This window comes from Rosa rugosa, chromosome 1 (genome assembly GCF_958449725.1).
Source record: "Rosa rugosa chromosome 1, drRosRugo1.1, whole genome shotgun sequence".
NCBI classification, from domain to species: domain Eukaryota; kingdom Viridiplantae; phylum Streptophyta; class Magnoliopsida; order Rosales; family Rosaceae; genus Rosa; species Rosa rugosa.
In genome coordinates this window covers 25,111,315-25,133,469 of record NC_084820.1, presented here as the reverse complement: position 1 = coordinate 25,133,469, position 22,155 = coordinate 25,111,315, and the positions used below count along the sequence as shown (strand labels likewise).

The following is a 22,155-nucleotide window of genomic DNA, read 5'->3' as shown; positions in this document are numbered from 1 at the left end:
CTAGGTTTGCCTTCGGAGAAGCTAGAAATTTTGTAATCCGTGTAGTTTATCTTTGCTTTGTTTTGTTAGTTTTGTGGTAGTTACCTTATTTTTGAAATTGTGGTAAGTACTTTGATAAGTAAATTAGTAAATTGTGGTAAGAAAAAGATAAAATGTGAGCATGTTGAAAATAAAAAAGAATTAATCTTGCCTATTTGCTATTTGCTTATTACTTATTGCATATTTCACCTTTTAGTTGCAAAATTAAATATTTGGTACTTAGATTTATTTCTTCTAGATTAGAAGTTGGTTAAAATTTGTAAAAATTTAAAGTAAATTAGATTAGGAATTTTATCCTTGTAACGTCGAGCTTACCCGCGCAACACCACTAAATCCATCCAATTAATGCGATGTCTAGGCCAATGATCGAATAAGAGAAAGGTAACCGAAAGGTTGGAAAGCGAGCATAGCTCCACCAAAATCTTTACCCTCCTTACCTGGTCACATTGAAAGGAGTTACCGAAAGGTTGTGGGATAGGCAACACCCAAGGATCGGGTTCCTCTTCTCTTTACTTAGTAAGTTGGATTAAGATTTTGTAACAAATTAGTTTATCGATCATATCGAATAGGCACACCTTAGTAGGATTATGATGTCTAGGAAAGAGGCTAGGGATTTTATCCTGGGTGGGTCGTGTGTCAAGTGAGCTTTGTCTCTACTGTAGCCCACCTACTCTTACCTGGTCATAATTCAAAAAGAGTTACCTTCGGATGAGCATTAAACTAGCGCTTAGTTTAGAATTACGCCAAACTTAAATTGGAATTACACCAGTTTCGAAATCTTTTTCCTATTTGCTTTTCTACTTACAAATTTTGATTGGTTTCTAATTTCTTAGAAACTATTATAAGTGCTTAGATAAATAAAATAAAAATATTAAAAAAAAAAACCTCAATTCTCAATTTTTGTATATACTTTTATTTTATTTCTTGTTACTTATAATCTAGATCTTTACTTTGTGTGTTCTTTAGGTGTGTATGAATCTTATTGCTCAATCAAGTGAAGATTATCCATCTCCTCCAAGCACACCAAGTGACAATCAAGATCATATCATTTAGGAGGATAGTGGTGAAGAAGAATCTCATCCCATCGGTCCACTCACTCTACTTTAATACGTTGATGGAAGAGCAAATAGGTTGCTAAAGCAACTAAGGGAGGAGGGTCCTAAACTAAAGATGGTGGATGCACCAAGGTGATTGAAGGACTACACCGTTCCTACTTTCACAAATCATCCAAGTTGCATTGTCTTGCCACCAAGTGCTCATGCCTTTTCTATTATGCCAAGTACCTTGCAACTTCTACCGGCTTTTGATGGTGGCTTCACCGGTGATCCATTTAGGTACATCAAGCTATTCAATGAAGTTTGCTCAACCATCCAACTCAATCGTATTGATGAAGACAATCTTAGGCTAAGGCTTTTCCCCTTCTCATTGAAGGATAAGGCTAACACTACACCAAAAATGGTCTTTTACGGCCCACCATGTGCGCCGTAAAAGCCTATTTACGGCGCACAAAAGCATGCTGTAAATGCTGGCGCCGTAAAAGACCCCATGTCTTTTACGGCGCGCAAAAATGCGTCATAAAAGAACAATTAACGCGCCATAAAAGTGGTTCCACAAATGTGATTGAGGTCATTTACGGCCCACATTGCATGCCGTAAAAGACCTTCTATTTAAGGCATACCCATGCACGCCGTAAAAGAGTGACTGAATTCCTATTTTAAGGCACACTCTGCGCGCCGTAAATGAGGTCTTTTCAAACAAAAAAAAAATTTATAAGGAATAACATGACCAAATGAATAACTATGCAACTAAATAAACAGCTTGGTGCATTTGTTAAACAAACACATATTGGAATTCACAAAATCATATGATACTTATACATTCTCACCCATGATTGGAATTCACAAAATCATATGCCAGTAATTACTTTTAAAGGGTGTGGCTATACATTATTGCTGGTGTAAGGTATTTTACAGTCTTTGCATCACTAACCAAGGACATAAGCCTTTGCAGTTACATTATCTGTATGATACAACTCCAGTCATTCAAACATACAAACAACCTAACTCAAAGTTCCACACCACATAGCTGAACAGAAGAGGATGTGGTGTGGAACAAAGTATGTTATCATGTAGAGAATGAATTACTAATAGTTAGAATGAGGCTAATAAGGTCCAACTAATTACTAAACCCATGTCCGTGAACTTTTCATATAAAGTACATAAATCACTACTAAAAAAAAAAAAAAAGGCTACAGCTCAAGATTGCAAACGCTGACTCCATCAAAATAGTCGGTGATTAGTCTAAACAATTACAATCTACAGATTGCAGCTCTATTACAATCTACAATCTCTTTGCTACAGATTGCAGCTCTATTACAATCTACGATCTCTTTGATAAAGATTGAAAACTGAAAAATTGTTTTAAAAAAAATCATCAAATTGCAGCTCTATTACAAAATGAAGAAATAGAGCTGAAAAGATTTCAATCTACATATTGCAGCTCTATTACAAATTATCAGATTGCAGCTCTAATACATCCAATCTTTTCATAAAAGCTGAAAAGATTGCAAACCACAGTAAGCTAATGGACAGATACGATAGTTAATTTTACACTTAACAATATTCTGACTAACAAAGTCATCTTTAAACCACAGCAAGCTGATGTACAGTTAAAATAGTTCATTTTACACCTCCATTCTTTATACGGGACATAAAATTGATAAAAAGCTTAAAGTAGAAAATCTATGATAATAAGGCTGATCATTTTCATTTATTTGGAGATATAATCCACTAAGTTCAATTACCTTAATCAAATCAAAAGATCATGACACCAAAACACAAAAAAGGTAACAATTTCAGCCCCAAAAGCATGAAAACTTGTAAGACAACAAACAAATCCCAATGTTAATCGACAAAAACTGGAAATAATGACATCTCAGCAACAAATAAGATAAGAGTACGTACTGACCTCTTCTTTTGTCCAAGGTATCAATTGTTTGAATGTACTAGTGATTCATCTAGTATAGCAAAAGGATATCATTGATCCTATTAATCAAACAGAGGATGTCATTCACCAAGTAAAAACAGAAGGTAATAAACTAATAGGAGTGTCCAAAAAAACATTGCTGACTTTATTTTCTTAATGAATACTGAAGAGCATCAGTGATCTCTTTACCTCAAGATTGTCTGCACTTGATGTTCTTTGCAACACTAAAACCAAATTGAGGCTACATTAGCAGTAGGAATATTGACAATTTCAACCGGCTACTTCGAGTGTCCTCTTCCCTGTGAAAGAGTCATATTACATATACTATTAATAGAATTCAGTAAAAACTAATATGTACAAAGATCCCTAGGAATGTGTTAATAGTTATGCATTTATGTTCTACCATTCCTTTTTCCATCCATAACCAACAAGGATCCCTACTACTCTCACAATCCGTGACTAGGTCACTCATTCAAAAATGTGGCACACTTTAGTTCTAGTTATACTAGTTTTGGAAATTCTGAAACAGCTAGCCTTCCATCTTATCTGTTTATCATTTTAAGAAATGTGTTAATATGCAAAACTTGAGTAGATTTTCCTAAAATTGTAAATGACATTTGAAATAAGATTGTCAAATCCAAGTCAAATTACTGTGTTAACAGTCTATGAATACCTCCACACGTACTTTCTCAGCAGCATGGTCAACCTAGAAAATTCACCAAAAATTCATTGCAAATCCAAATGACAAGGAATCAGTTTTCAAACAAGCATTGGGATGTCTAGTTCAATATACAGAAAAACCAGAACTTAAATGATTCAAGTAGAAGTTCAAATCTCAACAGAAAATCAGAGGAACATTTCAAATTCTGGAACTTTCTCAATTACAGACCAAACTTGGAAAATTCACAGAACATTCACTTTATGTCGAAATGCGATGAAACTTTTCAGATCCTTTGATAACTAACAGAAGTAAAACATATCAAAAATTCAGGTCATTTGGAGGTCAATAAGTCAGGAAAAAGAAATACCAAAGAAGGCTGTACTGCAGGACAGTTTCTGCAGATTTCTTTCAAAATACCAGACTTCTTGGTATCATAATCCTTAATCTGAATCAAAGCCCCGGAATTATGCGACGGCAGCTCCTTACAAAGCCAAGCCAGCTTGAACCTCCGCCACTGCTCCGGTAGCTCATCCAGATCGTGAACCTCTAGATTGGGCGAAGCTGTGATCATCACCAAGTAGACCACTCCTATATATATGCAATGCCCTGCGTCGCCTGAGTAAAACCAAAGAGAAAAGGTAACTTCATCAGACTACATGCATAGCGGAGTCAGGTTTTTCGATTTGGACAAAGACTTTTCCCTAGCATCAATCACTCACAAGGATGCCTGCAAGAGTGATCAACCACAAGCTTGGCTCTGGGTTCATTGGGGTGACTGATACCCTTTAATTGGCAAGGATCACACTCCAAATCAAACTAAAAGTAAATGATAATTAAAGGAAATTAAGACTCTAAATTTATATGTGCAGAGGAGAAACTTCAACAATTCAGTTGTACGTATTCTTAGTAGTACATCCTGGACTAGGTGGAATTTTCACTTAGCAAGGAAGACATATACAATACTCTACTTTAAACGCAAGGACCTTCATTTGAACACTACTTACACGGGAAACCATATTCAACTGTTTTCTCTAAAGCTTGTAAATACTATCACATTATGCAAACACTTGCTATCCAAATACAATGACAACAACCAAAATAAGCAACAGATGACATCAAAGTGACCTGTTGATAGTGGTGCTTCTGAACACATCAAGACCTTGGCACAGGTCGGTTCTCATTCCACTGCTCGAACTCATGATTGCTATAAAAAACAATCTCTTCTACTGATAATCTGGTTCACCAGAAACACTCCTTGAATTAGAAAGAGAATAACCTCTTCAGAGAACAGAATTTCAATAAAATGCAGACAAAATCTTTGAATCTGAAACTAATCCAAATGATTTTTCTATGAGTAAAAATAAAATCGGATAGAATAATTACCAAACTCAGTTCTTAACAATTTACCCAATTGAAAGATAAACAAGACAGATCTATAAGGATTTACAAAAGGAAACACACAGTCCGATCAGAAACGCAACCGACCGAGCAAGTCTCATACAAATTGAAAGCAACATTTACTAAATATAAACCAAAATCAGCAATTGAATAACAAAACAATTCAATAGACAAGAAGAGGAAGGATTGAAGTCAGAAAAATGTAGAAAAACATACCTGAAGAGGGCAATACTGGAAACTAGAGAAACCCTCGAAATCGAGGAACTGAATGTCGTGGCAAGGGTATGATTCCATTCCGGCCGAATCCAAGTAGGCGACCGTGGTGATGGACTCGCCCTTCCTGTGCTACCTTACTTTACAGCCAAAAGCAAAATCAGATTTTATTGATTCACCTCATGCATGTTCATCCTTAGGTCTGAAAGAAACCCCAATTTAGTTTGGGAGAGATGAAACAGAGGTATTCCCCCACCTTGGATGATTGGATTAGTTTGAACAAGGATTAAGAGAAGAAGGGCAAGAGAGAAAAGAGAGGAAGAAGGGAGAGCTGATAGCGTCTGGGTTTGGGTCCGGCGTTTCGTTTTGTGATTTTGTCAAGCGTGAATTCTTTAGTAAGAGATTGGGTGGGAAATTAGAATTTAGCCAAAAAAAAATAAGCGGGATCTCAAAATTGTTAACCTTATTTACGGCGCACATCATAAGCATGCCGTAAATGTAAAGTAACATATTTATGGCATGCAATAAAAGCACGCCGTGAAAGACTACCAAGAGAAAGTCTTTTACGGCGCGCATAAATAGCACGCCGTGAAAGACCAACACGAACACCTTATTTATGGCATACATTCGTAGCACGCCGTGAAAGACCAATAAGCGAAGTCTTTTACGGCGCGCGATCAATGCACGCCGTAAAATTTAGGCAGTAAAAGCCCAGATTTGTTGTAGTGTAAGGATTGATTGTATAAGATTCCGGAGGCAAGTATTAACTCATGGGATGACATGAAGGCAGCAGTCCTCAAGAAATACTTTCCACCATCAAAGAGCAATGCATTTCCTTTCAAAAAAAAAGAGCAATGCATTAAGGAACTCACTCATGACTTTTCAAGAGTTCCCATTGGAGTTGTTTCACGAGTCTTGGGAGAGATTCAAAGACATGGAACAAAATTGCCCTAATCATGGTGTCAAGAAGTGGTTGCTATTGAGCACTTTCTACAATGGGTCAAGCCAAGATACCAAGAGAAGAATTGACAATGCTTGTCAAGGGAGCTTCATGGAGAAGAAGGAAATTGAAGCGGAAAGCGTTCTTGACTCACTAGCCGAGTCATCCCAACTCTAATCAAAGTGATAGGAGACCAGTGAAGGAAGCCAATGTCACTTTGAAGGATCAACAATGAAGAGGAGGTATGTATGAGATAGATCCACCCAACACTAGCTCAAATGAAAATTGAGTTGAAGAGGATTGAGGCCAACATGAATAAAAAGCTAGACTTGATCCTTAATGCTCAAGGAAACCGGGAGCAACTCCAACCTATGTCAAGCAGGTTGATTGAGCAAGTGTGCTTAATTTGTGAGAGTGATCAACATGAGACAATGCTTTGTCCAAGAGGAGGTGCACTTCAAGTTGATATGAAGCAATGGAACCAAGTTGGTTTTCAACCAAGGCTAAGAAATGATCCATATAGTAACACCTACAATCCCAGATGGAGAAACCACCCTAACTTTGGGTGGGGAGGCAACCAAAACCGAGATCAAGGGTTTGGCAATCGTGAGCAAGGCCAAGGTTTTCAAAGGTCTAATGGTGGCTATCAAGGTGCAAGCTCCTCCAATTACAACAATCAAGGAGCCAACAATCAATACCAAAGGGCATCTTATCAACCTCCACCTCAAGCACAACCTATTGTGCCACCTCAAAAGTCATTGAAGAAGCCTAGTGTTGATGAATTTCTTTATGGACAATAAGGGTACTCAAGCAAAGAAAGATGAGAAGATCAATGTCCTTCACCAAAGCATTAGCAAGCTTGAGATACAAATGGGGCAACTAGCCCAAGAGTTAAGCCAAAGGAAGCAAGGTGTGTTTCCAAGTCAAGTGGAGAACAACCCAAGGCATAAAGCCAAGTCCATTACTACTTTGAAAAGTGGGAGGCAAGTTGAGAACAATGTGTACATACCTTCCAATGAGAGAGAGAGAGGGAGCTAGTGAGAACTACATAATTGTAGATTCTCAAGTTCTTGAGGTGATTGGAATGTTGATATTGTATGTGTGGAACTTGTTAGCTCTAAGCAGTGTTTGATTTTTGGAATTTGATTTCTCCTCTTTGTTATCTTGATTTGTAACCAAGATGATGCTCTGAATTTGGTTGGTTGTTTTTGTTTTGCTCTATCATTCGGAAAGCAAATTGTGGATGGGAGGAGATTTGGGAGAGGTGTTGCAACGCTTGTTATTCTGTAAGTACAAGTTTTGTACATGTTGTGTTGGCATTCCCATACAAAGCTCTAAAGAAGCCTACAAAGTTCATCAAAACTGGTCTTAGAGAACCCTTACAGGTAAATGCATCTCATGCATCTGCATGTGTATTAGGATTGCCATCTATGTTGCAATCCCTGAGTCTGTCCTGGTTTTTTGGTCATCATTTTCGGAAAGTATCTTTCTGTAATTCAAATATTATTTTGTAAAGATATTTTCCACCTATTTATTTCATACCATTTAAGTGTATCTGTCCTAATTGATTTAGGATCGTGTCATTTTAATTGGCAATATTTTATTAAAAGGTTTTTCCTATTAGGAGTCAATTAGGGTAAAGTTATTGATTTAGTAGGATTTGTTTTCCTCCTTATATTCAGAAACTATGCGTTAAAGGTGTTGTGACTTTCACGCAAGATTATTGTGCATCTTGCTTGTTTAGATAGAGTCTCATATGCATCCTTGAAACGCTTGCTCCGTGTCAAAGTGTTTCATCATTCATTCAATTGCATGGTTCTCTCGAGATCAGTGGAGAAGTCATTGGTGCAAGAAGAGTGATCACTGAAGAATGTTCAAGTGAAGAAGGCTGAGAAGTTTCAAGACAAACACGTTATCTAGTTAATTAGTCTAGTTATTGTAGCCGAGTGTAGTGCTATTTGTGTTTGTAACGAAACTTGTTCTTCACCACTAGTGAAATGGTTACTTATTTTGGGCTCTCAAGAGTTAGAGCCCCGCTGTGTTTTTAACCTCGAATTGAGGTTTTCACTCGGTAAACAAATCATTGTTTTCTGTGTGATTTTCAATTATCAGTACAGTCGGGATAGCAACATAGTTATCATTCCCCGATACCCAAACAAACGTTCATCCTAGCATTTTCAATTGGTATCAGAGCAGGTTCTAAAGACTTTTAGTAGGTCCAAGGACAGGATGGAACGTGAACGTGACAAAGCCTCTAGTTCGATAAACTGTCCCCTTTTGTTTGATGGTGAAGATTACACACAATGGAAGATCATGATGAGGGCATTTCTCTACTCTCAGGATGAAAATATGTGGAACATCGTTGAGACTGGATGGGAACACTCAACCAAGCCTGAAGACTGAAAAAGAAGGAAGAAGGGACTTCTACAAGAATTCTTAAGCCTAGGCAGGAGTGGACACAAGAAGAGGTTCGGGACAGAAATTGTGATTTCAAGGCATCGAATTCCTTTTTCACATCCTTATCCAAGAAGAAGAGGGTGAGAATCAATCATTGTGACACGGCTAAACAGGCATGGGATCTTCTTCAGGTAACTTATGAAGGAAACAAAAAGGTTAGAGGCCAAAAACTTAAGAGACTTGTCTTGGAGTTTGAGAACATGCAAATGGGAGAAGATGAATCAATTAGATGACTTTCATGCTCGTCTTCTGAATGTGACAAGTCAGTGTCATAGTCTTGGTGATCCTTTTGAAGAGCATTAGATTGTTAAGAAAATCCTTAGGTCTCTTTCATCAAATTTTCAATCCAAACAGACAACTATAAAAGAGGCTCAAGACCTGGACACCTATTCTCTTGACGAACTAGTAGGTAATCTCATAACCTTTGAGATAAGGATCAAACCCGAGAAAAAGGTAAAAAATGTTGCTTTCTCTTCTATTAAATAGAAAGATGATGTTGATGATGATTATGTGGATTTAGTGTTGTTGACAAAAGAGTTAAAAAAAAATCTAAAAAAAAAGCTCTTCTGGAAACTCTTCGAAAAAATTTCCTAACAAACCTAAATGCTTTGAGTGTGGTGGTGTGGGTCATCTTGAACCTGACTGTGGCAACAAGAAATATAAATCACGGAGTAACAGGGCATTGAAATCCACCTGAGTGACAACGATGAGGGTTCTCAATCTGAGAATGAAAAGGCAAATCTTGAAAAGTGTAAGCAATTATATAATGCTTTAAAAATTGTACGTTCTTAAGAAAAATTTCAAACTTGAGGAAGAAATTGAGTTATTAAGAAAAGAAAAGGAGAAAACTGAGCTTAGGTTTAAATCTTGTTTGAAAGAATAGGAAGAAGAGCGTACTAACCTTGATAAAATTAACGTTTTGCAGGAGGAGTTCAAGTCCCAGAATTGGGACAAAGAGCGTGTTGATCTTATTGACAAAATCAAAATCTTGCAGGTGGAAGTTAAGGCTCAGTCTACACTAAATGTTTCACTAACTGTTGAGAATGAGAAACTGCAGGTTGAGCTAAATGATGTTAAGGAAAGGTTTAGCAAGTTCTCAATTGGTTCTGAAAAGGTTTCTAAGATGATTGGCATTGGCAAATTGCACAACAACAAAGAAGGCTTAGGTCACGGAGGTGAAACTTGTAAGACTTTAACCTTTGTAAAAGGTACAGGATGTGATGCCTCTTCTAGCTCAATGCCATCGCTCAGTGACAACAGTTATGTTCCTAAGTTACCCAAAAGTATAGAACAAAATCTGAAGCTTCAACCTCATCAGAAAATCACTCAGGTTAGTGCTGATAGGCACAACTCTGTGCGTCAACCCATTAAAGTTGTCACCAAATTGATTTTCAGCGAGGAATTTAAGGTTGTCACATAAACATTAACCGACAGACAACTCACAGAAGTGGTCGCTAAATCAGTATTCAACGACAAAAATCTAGTTGTCACATAAACATTAAGTGACAATCCGCAAAAGTCGTCGCCTAATTAATCTTTTGCAAGGAAGTTAAAGTTGTCACAAAAACATTAATCAACAATTAGTAGAAATTGTCGCCTAATTGACATTTTGCGAGGAATTGTGTGTCGCATAATATCATATTGGCGACAACTGTCAATTTCTCGCAAATACCTACTTTATGCGACAAATTGGTTGTCGCCTATAGGATCATGTGCGATAACTGAAATTTCCTCGTATTTGTCAAGTTTTTACGACGAATTTTGGGTTGTCACAATGAAATTCCTCGCTTTTGCTATTTTCTCTTGTAGTGTATGTTCATCAACCCAAAAGGTACAGAACATGAAACACAAAAAGATAAATATTAGCAAACTCAAAACTGAAAATCACAGAAAATAGAGAAACAAGATAACAAAAAAAATGGCAATCAAGTTAGAATCAAAATCAATCGTCGATCCCCGGCAACGGCGCCAAAAACTTGTTGTGAAATTTTAATTAAAACTCGCAAGCGCACGAATCGTCGTTAGTATAGTATGCAAGTACGAGGTTGTTCCGACTGAGGATTGATAATCAATTTAAATCATAACCTAATTAATCCAAACACAAAAACACATAAACAATCAAACTAAAGAAGATATGGTTTTAAGGTTTTCGACTAAACAAATAATGTGAAAATTAAAGAAAGAAAGAAAGAAACAAATAATGATAAAACCTAGGATTTCAGATCAATCAACCACTAACAATCCTATTTATGTTTCAATGCAATTAACAGATTCTTTTTTTTCTTTAGATGATAATTCCCGTATCTAAGTCCTTCTCAGGCACTCTAGACCACAGTTTTCCTTAAGAGCAGATGCACCGGAAGGGTAATTGGGTGACCAATTGATGGGGCCCACGCAGTCAGGCGATTGGGTGACCAATTCTCGGTCACTCTCTAGGTCGGGCAATTTGTAGGGCCCACAGTGCAATAGTGGGTCCATTCTCCAGAAATTGGCTTTAATTTTGGAAAAAAGTTGCGTGAGAGGAGAGTCGAACATTGTACCCGTTAGACAAGTTGACAATAAAGCCTTTAAACCACTGAGGCAAACACTTGATCTGATCAATGTTTCAACAATAAAATATTTATTTACGCCAACTTTTTTGATTCGTATTAAATATTGTTAATTATTTTGTCAAATGTTACCATTCAAATTATCATAAATATTTTGTCATTATTAAATGGATGTATTAATTAGTGTACCATTATTATCATTTAAAAATAACTAATAAAATCAAATTGTAAGCTTAATTTCATTCATAAATAATTAGATTGATTAATTAATATTGGATTGGCAGGCAAATTGCCTTCTATTAGTGCATTGTGCAAACCAAAGGCAATTGCCGATTTTAGATGAATAGTGGATTGGCAGTACCAATTTAGTTGGCAAATTAGCAGTTGCCCTTGGTTCATGGGTGCATTTACTCTAAGTGTATGATGCTCTCCCTCTCGGGTAAAGATCTTATATCCTAACTATGCAGTTTATCCTTCTCAGGTATAAATTTAACATGCAAGACTCATTACGCTTTAGAAAATAAGAGAATCAAGCAAACCATTAGTCTTTCTCAAGTAATAATGTAATTTACCACACTTAATCACAAGAAGTTAATCAAATTATATTGCATCTTTGCTTCAAATTTGTCTTCCAATTACTATATGCAAAGCCCTAAGGTGATCAATCAAAGAACTTAAACATAAAGCATCAATTCAAATAGTGATTAAGCATTCATCATAAAGAAACTATAAATCCATCAATAAAACATCAAAGTACATAAACAATCATGATAGAGCATCATCCTAACCCTAGAAAAGGTTTAACAAAAGATAACTAAGTAAAACATAGGAAAAACATAAAAAGAATGGAAAGGAAAAGAAAGGGAAGATGGATGAGTCGTCTCTGCTCCTTAGGCGTCTACATTGTGCTCCCGAGACTCCCCTTCTCATGTAAATTCGTGCTCCCTTATATAGGGAAAGATTTCTGCTCATCTTTGGCTTTATGTTTCCTTGTAAGACTTGAGATTAGATTCCTTTCTTGATTTGGAATGGGAAAAGCTTGAAATATCTCTTGTAGAAGTAGGAATAAGTTCCTCATTGAATCCTCATCTGAATTAACTTCCTTGAAACATTAGGATTGGCGATCTTGTGCCACGGAACTTGAGTTCTCCACGAATGTTTGTAAAATCCCGAGCAGATTTCCTGTCCGACCTATCTTCACTCAAATAATCATAACTTTCTCCAGAAGTATCAAAATCGAGATCTGTAAAATTCTACAGAAAGTAGACATCCGTAGCTTTCCAATGATATAAGGCTCATTGTCTGATTAGATCTAGGTAACTCCCAGTAATTTGGTGAAGTTGGGTGTTCTGCACAGACAGATTCCCAATCTCAGATTGCACATTGCCTTTCAATCCTACTTAGCTCATTTTGGCTTCTTTTCTTCTCTCTATGGAACAAACCTACAAGAACACTAAAAGATGTAAATAAATCATAAATAAGGAGAACTAAACATAAAAACTAAGATAAAGAGGCATAGAAATATAGGATAATATGAGCACATCAATGGGCTGGTCTTCAACGGTCTGACAGGTTGGGCTAACTCCAACTTGGCTGACTTTGGTCTATATTTTTGGTGTGGGTTTAGCTGGAATGGGGATCTAGTGGCCACTTACTGTTTAAATTTTGTTTAGGTCACAAAGATCAAATGATTGGTTGGTAACTTCATTAAACTCCTTCTAAGCATCTAGGTATTTGTTAGAATAATAGTGCGTGGACTTTCTAAAAAGTGGGAGTACTCTGGGTATGCTGGGTTTTATTTGTTTTAGAATAGGATTTTGTATGTGCTAAAGGACGGCTCTTTACTATCGACTCCATAGAGGTGTATCGTTTGATACTGCTTGCTGGATTATAAAACCGGATTGACCTCTTTCGATTCACCAAAAAAAAAAAAAAAAGTGTAGGGCCCACATATATGTGCGGTAAATAAATTGTTGTATTCTTCATCATATGCGAGAGTAATTCGTGCCTATCAAGCTATGGTTTCGAGCGAGCGAGCGAGCCAAGCTGAACAGTCGGGACGTGTACTGATCTAGAGTGCTAACAAGCTTTTGGTTTTGAAAGGTAACATCAACACAAGTTATGGTTGATGGCAATCAAGAACAGAGATGTCTGGAATACGCAGGCTGCAAGTTACAGCCCAGCGTTGACCGCAGTGTTGGAGCAAGTATGGCCACCAGTTTCTCTGAGATGGGGCTATTTAGTAATTGCAGTAAGACGGAGCCGTTATCAGTAAAAATTTAGAGCCTTTACGGTAAAAATAGGAGGGTTTTATGATATTTCCTACAAACCGACAAAAGTCAGTCTTGTACTCGAGAATGGAACCTGCCTTTACCTTGTGATGGACTAGCTTGTTCTGGTATTGAAGCATTCAGCTCATGTAGGCGTGAAGCAAAATAACTCAAGGATCTGATCATTTAGTTCATGTAGACGTGAAGCATTCAAGGCATTGATGAAATGGAGTCCGGCAAGACCATTTGCCGGTCGACGACGAGATGAAACAGCTCTACGTGTTAAATCTGAACCAATCTGGGCTCTAAGAGCAACTCCAACAGCTTCCCCATATTTTGATTTTTCTCCACTTTAGGGAAAAAAGAGCCTCTTTTGCTCCAACAGATTCCCTATAACTTTCCCTATTTTAGGGAAAGTAAGGAAAGAGAAAACCAAATTCTCTATATTTACAGCAATCTCTAAAATTTTAAGGAAGAATATGGAGATTTTAGAGATTGTTGTAAAATAAGGAATCTGTTGGAGTTGGAGAAGAAAAAGATGCTAAAGCTTTAACTTTTGCTTTCTTATTATACAGAAATTATAGGGAAGCTGTTGGAGTTGCTCTAAGTAGTTATAAACTTTGTGTTGCTCTGAGTTTCTTCTGGTAAAATGGAATTTGAGATTCCAGTGATGCCAATTTTTCATATTCTAAATTTCTTTAATTCAATTCCCAGAAAAGATTGGTAATAGATCCGTAAATGGTGTCCACACCTAGTTGTTTGATGCTTACATTATCATAATCTCAGAACCATGATGCTATTAAATATAGAAATCTGAGTTGGAAGAAAATAAGAATAGAATGGACCCAGTAGAACATTCAAATAATGATGAGTTAGAAACGAAGACTTAAGGGTTGAGGCCTTTGATCCACTACTAGCAAAATTAACTATACACACTGATTAGAATCAGTGAATATAACCTCCAATAGTTACTGAAATCCGTGTGGGAAGGCCAATAACCACCCTACACTCACAGATTTAATTTCTGTCCCATTTGAGGGGGGTGGCCTTTGGTCTCTCCCCACTGATAGAAAAATCAGTGTGGATTTTTCTATGGGACCCATCACTGTAGGCAAAATACTGGTCTCTCCGTAAAGAAATTAGAATCCGTGTGAATTGTTACGGGGGGCCCACCACATTCATATAACAGAATTAAGTTATTATTAAATTTTTAATTCTTGTATTATTTTAGCTTTTGTAATTTTTAATTGCAAAATTATTTTAGTGATAATATCTCATTCTCGGTTCAGTGGGTTCTGCCATTGATGGAAACGATTTCCATGTAGAAAGCTCAAAGATAAAGCCATTAATGAACTGGGCACCTGTTGAATATAACAAAACAGAGTCACAAACCATAACACTTATACCTTTGGGAGTTTCTGTTATGCGATTATCAATTTCTATTGAAAGGGACCAAACTTATACAGTTATACCTTTGGGATTTCTGTCTCAACTTCTTCAAAAAGCAACGCTTATTTGCTGGAACTCTCACAACCCTCTTCAATCTCAACTTTCTGCAACAAAACCCAAAACCCAAAAGCCAGAATCTCTTTTAAGTAACCAAAATCCAATACCCAAATATTATTAGTCAAAATTAGAGACAAATTACAGAGAATTAGAGAGAGCGAGAGGAACGCACCTTTTCCTTGAGCTATGGCAGGTTGGCAGCGAAGCAGATAAACGCAGATGGACTAGATCTGAGCGGTCATCATAAGCCATCCTTGAAACTAAAAAGAAAATCTGAGATTCAAAATGCTCTCTTGTTGTTGATTGAAATCAGGTTATCAAAAGATTTCATTGAATTAACGTCATAAACAAGAACACAGCAATCAGCACCGCGATAAAATGCTACACCAAGGCTCTGAAACCGTTCTTGACCAGCGGTATCCCAGATCTGTAAGGTGAAGAGCCTATCTTCGAACTGCACTTCTTTCGTCAAGAAATCAGCTCCAATAGTCGCCTTGTATTGATTGCTGAACTTCTTATTAACATATTGATTCATCACAGAAGTCTTCCCAACCCCGCTGTTGCCGAGGATGATGACCTTGAGGAGCTTAGCAGAGAAAGAGAGTGAAGTGGATCTAATTTTCAAGTTTTTCCTAGAGGTTTCTTTCCGAGAAGGAAGCTGGTGGTCTTCTGGTCTTATGGGTCTTCCGTAAAAAACAATGATGTAGTGAAATTATAGTAAACAAACAATAATGAAATATGCATCTTCTTTTTCGAGATAAACATTTTATTAACTCTCACTCACACAGATGACTGTATGACATACAAACACTGCATACACAGATATATGTGTGAGGTAGTTATTGTCACAGATATATGTGTGAGATAAGTATTGTCACAGATATTTGCGAGTCTACGTTTTATTTTGGGTTATTATCACAAATGGTACCTGAACTTTTCCTCTATTTTATCAATGGTACCTGAACTTCAATTTTGATCACAACCAGTACCCGAACTTTTTTATTTCATTTTAAATGGTACCTAAGGCCACCTTCGGTCACTATTCCGGCCAAAAAACTCAAATCTAAAAAAATAAAAAACAAAAAAACAAGTTCAAGGCAAGTCTATTACCAAAAAATCATCACTATATATGATCGCAACCCTTGAAATCATCAAAAATCATCACTATGATCGCCTTCCATGCCGTTTTTAGTTGGAATGGTGACCGGAGGTGGCTCTAGGTACCATTTAAAATGAAATTGAAAAGTTCGGGTACTGGTTGTGATCAAAATTGAAGTTCAGGTACCATCAATAAAATTGAGGTATAGTTCAGGTACCATTTGTGATAATAACCCTTTTATTTTATATTGATTATATTTCTTGTACTATAAATAAATTCTAATTTATACAGATGTCTGTGTGCATCTATGTTTTCACATATATCGATAAAATTTTACATACGGATATTTGTGAGTATTCTAAATCACACAGATTTTTGTGGCTAATTGAAATCAGAATATAAAAACTAATTTATTATTCACAAATATCTGTGTGTAAAAACCTTAGTCACAAATATCTATGAGTCTAAAATTAGTAAATAAATTATATTTTTATTACTAGTCACAAATATCCGTGTATAAAACCTTTATCACTGATGTCTGTGAATATAAAATTATTTAATAAATTATATTTTTGTTATCACTCACAATTATCCGTGTCTAATACATTTCTCACAGATGTCAGTATCTAATGAATACGTGGGACACACAGATATCTGTGAGAAATTTATTTCACACAGATTTCGGTAGGTAATAGTGTGAACATGTGCACAGATATCTGTGAGAAATTTATTTCACACAGATTTCGGTGGGTAATAGTGTGAACATGTGCTTATGTAGGGTCCAGTTAATCAATTCACACTGATATCTGTATGTACAAATCAAATCCCACGGATGTTTTATCAGTGTGAAGGTCAGTGTGTATAAAATCAGTGTGGGTTGCTCATTTTGCTGGTAGTGATCGCTACATTCAATTAACTAAGCCAAGACAAATTGACTCAACCCACAATTTAGAGATGAAGGGGAATCAGAATGGCAAACCAAGCGCTTTGAATTTGAGGGAAACTACCTTATGCAGAAACCAATATTCTGAACCGACGAGGAGTAGATGAGTAATTGAAGAATGAAGACGATCTACTGTTTGTCACGTGAGAGAGGTTTCCCCAGTGAAAATCTATTTGCCATGTTAACATTCTCTGTCGTTTAGCGCCATTGAAATGTCCAAATCGACCCGGACGTTAACGTCTGTCTAGGCTGTAAGTTACATCATGCGCATTCCAGCCTCCTCCATCAAGAACTATCTATTCCAGAGTCTAACAGTGCATTCAAGTGAACTGTCATGAGCAAAGAAAAATAAACTTGATAATGACCTTCACCTAATTAACTTACGAATTGCCCAGCGATCATATGCATATACACCTCAAAACATGACAAACAGCATCAATATCTCTTTTTTGATTCCAACTTAGAGTTGTTTTCACTTTCCTTGTCGTCCCAGCTAACCTGCTTTCTCTGATTTTCTCTTCGCGTGGATACCACAGATGCACGTCTCAACCTAGCTGTTGGAGTTGTTGTATTATGTGAAGGTATTTATGTAGAGTCTGATTCTCTTTTATGGAATCAATCAGACTGCGTCTGCAGGATGTAAGCTCTAGCTGAAATTCTGGCCTAGCTAGCTAGGTGTCTTGCATACTACCATACCACGTTGTGTTTTCATCATGGGTTTGGTTTATCTGTCAAAGCAACATTTATGGAAATATATATATATATATATATATATATATATATATATATATATATATATATATATATAGGATTTTTCTCAGGTAAGGATGTCCTTAGTTTTTCTTATGGAACGGATTTACTGTTTTCACCCACTTTCCGATCACATTTTCACATCTTAACCGTTCAGTTTTTAGGTCCTAATGTATGGATCACCTCTGCAAAATTTCAGCCAATTTAGTGATCATTAAGGCGTCCAAACTGCAATTTACACGAACGAACCAAATCTGTCGAACCGGAACCGTTCGTTTACATTGTTGTAATTTGCAGTTTTCGATGTCTTAATGATCACCAATTTGACTGAAATTTTGCAGAAGTGATCTATACATTAGGACCATATATATATATATATATATATATATATATATATATATATATATATATATTTTTGAGGTAGTCATATATACATTTATAAGCCAATTGAAATGGCAAGATACCGGAAAAAACTTAAAAGTTGAGTTTTATAACTTTATGTTACATAATATGCCATTTTGAAGCAGACGAAGAGACGAATGACACATGTGATTAGGAACTACTGTTTTACAAAATAAAGTTAATTTAGGCTAAGTTTTCATAAGAGTTGAGATTAGGTAAGACTATGGTACGTTAACATTTCTCATACATCAACTATTTTTACCATTTTGAGGACTCATTTTATCACTTTAATGACTCATTTTACCACTTGAGGACTCATGTGGTAACTAAAAAAATTTACCACTTTAAAGACTCATGTTAGCACTTTGAGGACTAATATTATTATTTTGAGGACTCATTTTACCACTTTAAGGTAATTGTATGCATGTCATACGTTAACACATTGTAGAATTTCTCAAAAGAATTTCATGATTTGGTTTTGTTTTCCCTGAAGCCTTTATAGTTTGTATAGATTTGGTTACATTGAAGGTACAAAGTTTCGGTTTTAATGGAAATTTTGATACTTTAAATTTGTAGATTTTATAAAAATTTTGGGTGTCAATGAAAATTTCAATATATTTCTATCAATATTGGTACCCAAAAACTAGTTTCGAAGATATGTGAATATTGCTCAAATATTAGTATTATCAAATTAAAAATTTCGGCGAAAAAACTTAACAGTTCAAAGAAATTTAACTTCTTTATTCAAAAAAAAAAAAAAAAAAATTAACATCTTGGTTACATTTATAAGCCAAATCATGCTTTATAATTTCATTCAATCATTCAGTAAATCAGAAAATCTAGAGTTTGTCTCGAACCGTCCTTGCATTTTAGGGTTTGGGGCTGGACATCACCTTGTTGCTTTCCACAATTGAAATTCTTGACTATGCATGTAACTGATATTTAGTTGAATTTTGTCAGCACTAACTAATTGAACTACTTACTGATTTTGCATTCGAAATGCACTTGCAGAAGTCATGTTCAAAGTAACCAAGCTAACTACTAGTCTACTACAAATTCAAATTGATTGACAAGACCTTAAACAACCGTGGAAGGCTCATTATGTGCCCATTTTTTAATTTTTTTTTTTTGCCCTTTTTGGTGAAGTAATTAATGACTGTAAATTCAAATTAACTCTTATTTCACTTCGTGGATAGCAGAAATGCACGTTGCATGGTTTGAGATTACGTACATGTTTTTTATACCCTAGCCTATATATTTGGGTCGCTTGGTAGTCCGCAGACAGAGCAATTAGCTTAATTTTCATGGAGGGTTTCGGCGTGAGAAAAGGTGCATGGACTAAAGAGGAAGATGAACTTCTGAGACAGGTCATCGAAAAGCATGGAGAAGGAAAATGGCATCAGGTTCCTTTCAAAGCAGGTAATTTATTGATTAGTTAATATGTAAGATTACATGCTCCCACTAGGAGGACCAGACTGCTAAAATATGTTTACGTGTATACTTGCAGGCTTAAACAGATGCAGGAAGAGCTGTAGACTGAGGTGGCTAAATTATTTGGAGCCAAATATCAAGAGAGGAGAGTTTACAGTTGATGAAGTTGATATGATCATCAGACTTCATAAGCTTCTAGGAAACAGGTAATTAAAGCATCTGGTATACATGCATTTCAATTCTGCTTTCTCAGTTAAAGCACTGCGTTATTTCTTATTTTCTGGAATATTCCAAACCTAACTATATATTTGCAGATAAATTCCTTGAATAAATATCTCGGGTGGCCTTTTCAGCTACTTTTAGGCCATCTCCAACCCTGGGCTAAGGGGTTGGTATAGCCCAAAAAACACCATTTTCCATCTCCAACCCAAGGCTATGCCATAACAAAAACTGATTTGGGGGGCTAAAAGGGCCAATGGCTGGGCTAAACATAGCCCTTTGTTTAGCCCTTGGGCTTCTTCTTCGTGGGAACCACGCTGGTGGCATAAAATTCTGATGTTGATCAATGGCTGAGATTAAAGGACAAACAATAAAATAACATGATATTTAAACTTATAGCCCTAAGGGTTGGAGATGGTAGAAATTATAGCCCTTACTATTTGCATAAATAGTTATTATCGGGGACTAAAATTTAGCCGGGGGGCTATTTTAGCCCCCCACAGCTGGAGATGGCCTTAGGATTTTAGCCCATCCTCCTTTCACGTCATTTTTATTGTACTTACTTAATTTAGTGTTGGGAACTCGCTAGCTGATATGTAGCTGCCTATTATTGCCTAGTACTTATTCATGCCTGTGCACCAATCAAGTGGGTAGTAAAGTAATTCTTGAGTAAAGTAATTCAAGTGGTAGTTGCATGTATCTCTGTTAATAAGGACAAATGTGAGTTTCTTAGCCAAACTTGAACGTATAATTCATTTATTATTTTGAAAATAATAATTTTTACCGAATTAGTTCATTCCAAAATTCCCCAGCCACTTTGCATAAGTTTCTAAGGTGTTTCTTTTCTTTATGGTTGTAAGGTGGTCTTTAATTGCTGGAAGACTACCGGGAAGAACAGCCAACGATGTAAAGAACTATTGGAATACTTATCAACGGAAAAAGAATCAAAAGATGACTTCAGGCGCAAAAAAAATGAAAGATAAATCCCAAAAAAACACAATCGCCCCTTTGGTTGTAAGACCTCGACCACGAACCTTCATCAAAAGGTTGAATTTTTTGGAAAGAGATGCCAATTTAGAGCATATTCATTCAGAAGAGAATTCATCCACTTCTTTACCAACAGCACCACCACAAACTCTAGAATTAGAGAATGTAATTGATTGGTGGAAAGTTGTATCTGAAGACAGTACAGGAAGCATTGATAGAACAACATGTTCTAGTCTTGGTTTAGAGGACGACTTCTTCACAAACTTCTGGGTTGAAGATATGGTACAATTGTCAAGTATAGATGGCCATGATCTAGTCAACAACTTCTACGCATGAGTGACATGAGCGACTTTTCTATGTCTTCCTATTCCATATTAGTATTTGCACTTTTTTTATATTTGGTTTGTCGTGCATATCTGGTTGTACACTACTAATATATTTCCAATGTTGTATTTCGTTTTGACAAAAGATTGCGCAAGTAGATGTGGTAATATAGTTTTGCTGATGATAGATGTTGGACATATGGTATCAAATATTTATTTTTAATAAATTTAATCAAACAACTAAATCAATTAAGCAAATAATATAAACACAAATTATATAAAGGAGAAAAGAATCAGAGAATCAGAGAATCAAGGCACAGCATGGCATTCGCTATCCTAAAGCCGTAGACGCTTCCCTACGTGCAAGTTATGACGATCGTATACAACTCAAAGATACAACATCCCTTGAAGTCTCCCGGATGTTTAATCGGCTTCGCACTACTAACGGTAGACAGGGCGCCAAGTGTTTATCGATTTCCCAATAAATAGGAAATATGAATAGAAAGAAGGAAGATAATGAGAGCAGTACAAAGGCGTGAGCTCTTTATCTCAAGAGTTGAGTATTTATAGAACTCTTTATTACCCTCTGAAAATATATATATGACTATTCAATTTAAATAATGATGATAGTTTTGAATCTATTGAAGGAAACCCAAATTATGTGTGCCCAGGCAAACAAGATTACTTCTTCTAGTTGTAATATGGTAGAATATTCTTGATCTCATAATCGGTATTTGATTAGGATTCCTTGTACTCCAAGATATTGTATATGTAATCCCCTATATATAGAGAACTCTGTTATCTATGAAACTATCTACCATATATATATATATAGACTTCAATTATCAATGAAACTATCTCATCATTTTCCCGAAGGGAGATTCTATTCAGACCTCTCAATTTGCTATTTGGACCTCTTCTAATTTTTGTAAATTCTTTTTTCCTATTTTACCCCTTCTATAAATTAAAAAAAAAATTAATAA

At 36.1% G+C, this 22,155-nt stretch overlaps 1 protein-coding gene and 1 long non-coding RNA gene across 2 annotated transcripts; one reads left to right on the top strand and one right to left on the bottom strand.

Annotated features, from left to right (window-relative positions):
• Positions 1-2,237: 2,237 nt before the first annotated feature.
• LOC133740336 (uncharacterized) lies at positions 2,238-5,634 on the bottom strand. The gene is made up of 5 exons (XR_009861158.1): positions 5,300-5,634; positions 4,811-4,919; positions 4,053-4,300; positions 3,214-3,323; positions 2,238-3,083 (listed from the first exon to the last, which is right to left on the bottom strand). It is a non-coding gene; the product is annotated as an uncharacterized LOC133740336 (long non-coding RNA).
• Positions 5,635-19,507: 13,873 nt separating this feature from the next.
• Positions 19,508-21,366, top strand: LOC133724385 (transcription factor MYB1-like). Its single transcript, XM_062151094.1, has 3 exons — positions 19,508-19,631; positions 19,720-19,849; positions 20,723-21,366. The coding sequence occupies exons 1-3, from the start codon at positions 19,517-19,519 to the stop codon at positions 21,183-21,185; spliced, it is 708 nt and encodes a 235-aa protein (XP_062007078.1). The 5' UTR covers positions 19,508-19,516; the 3' UTR covers positions 21,186-21,366.
• Positions 21,367-22,155: the final 789 nt, after the last annotated feature.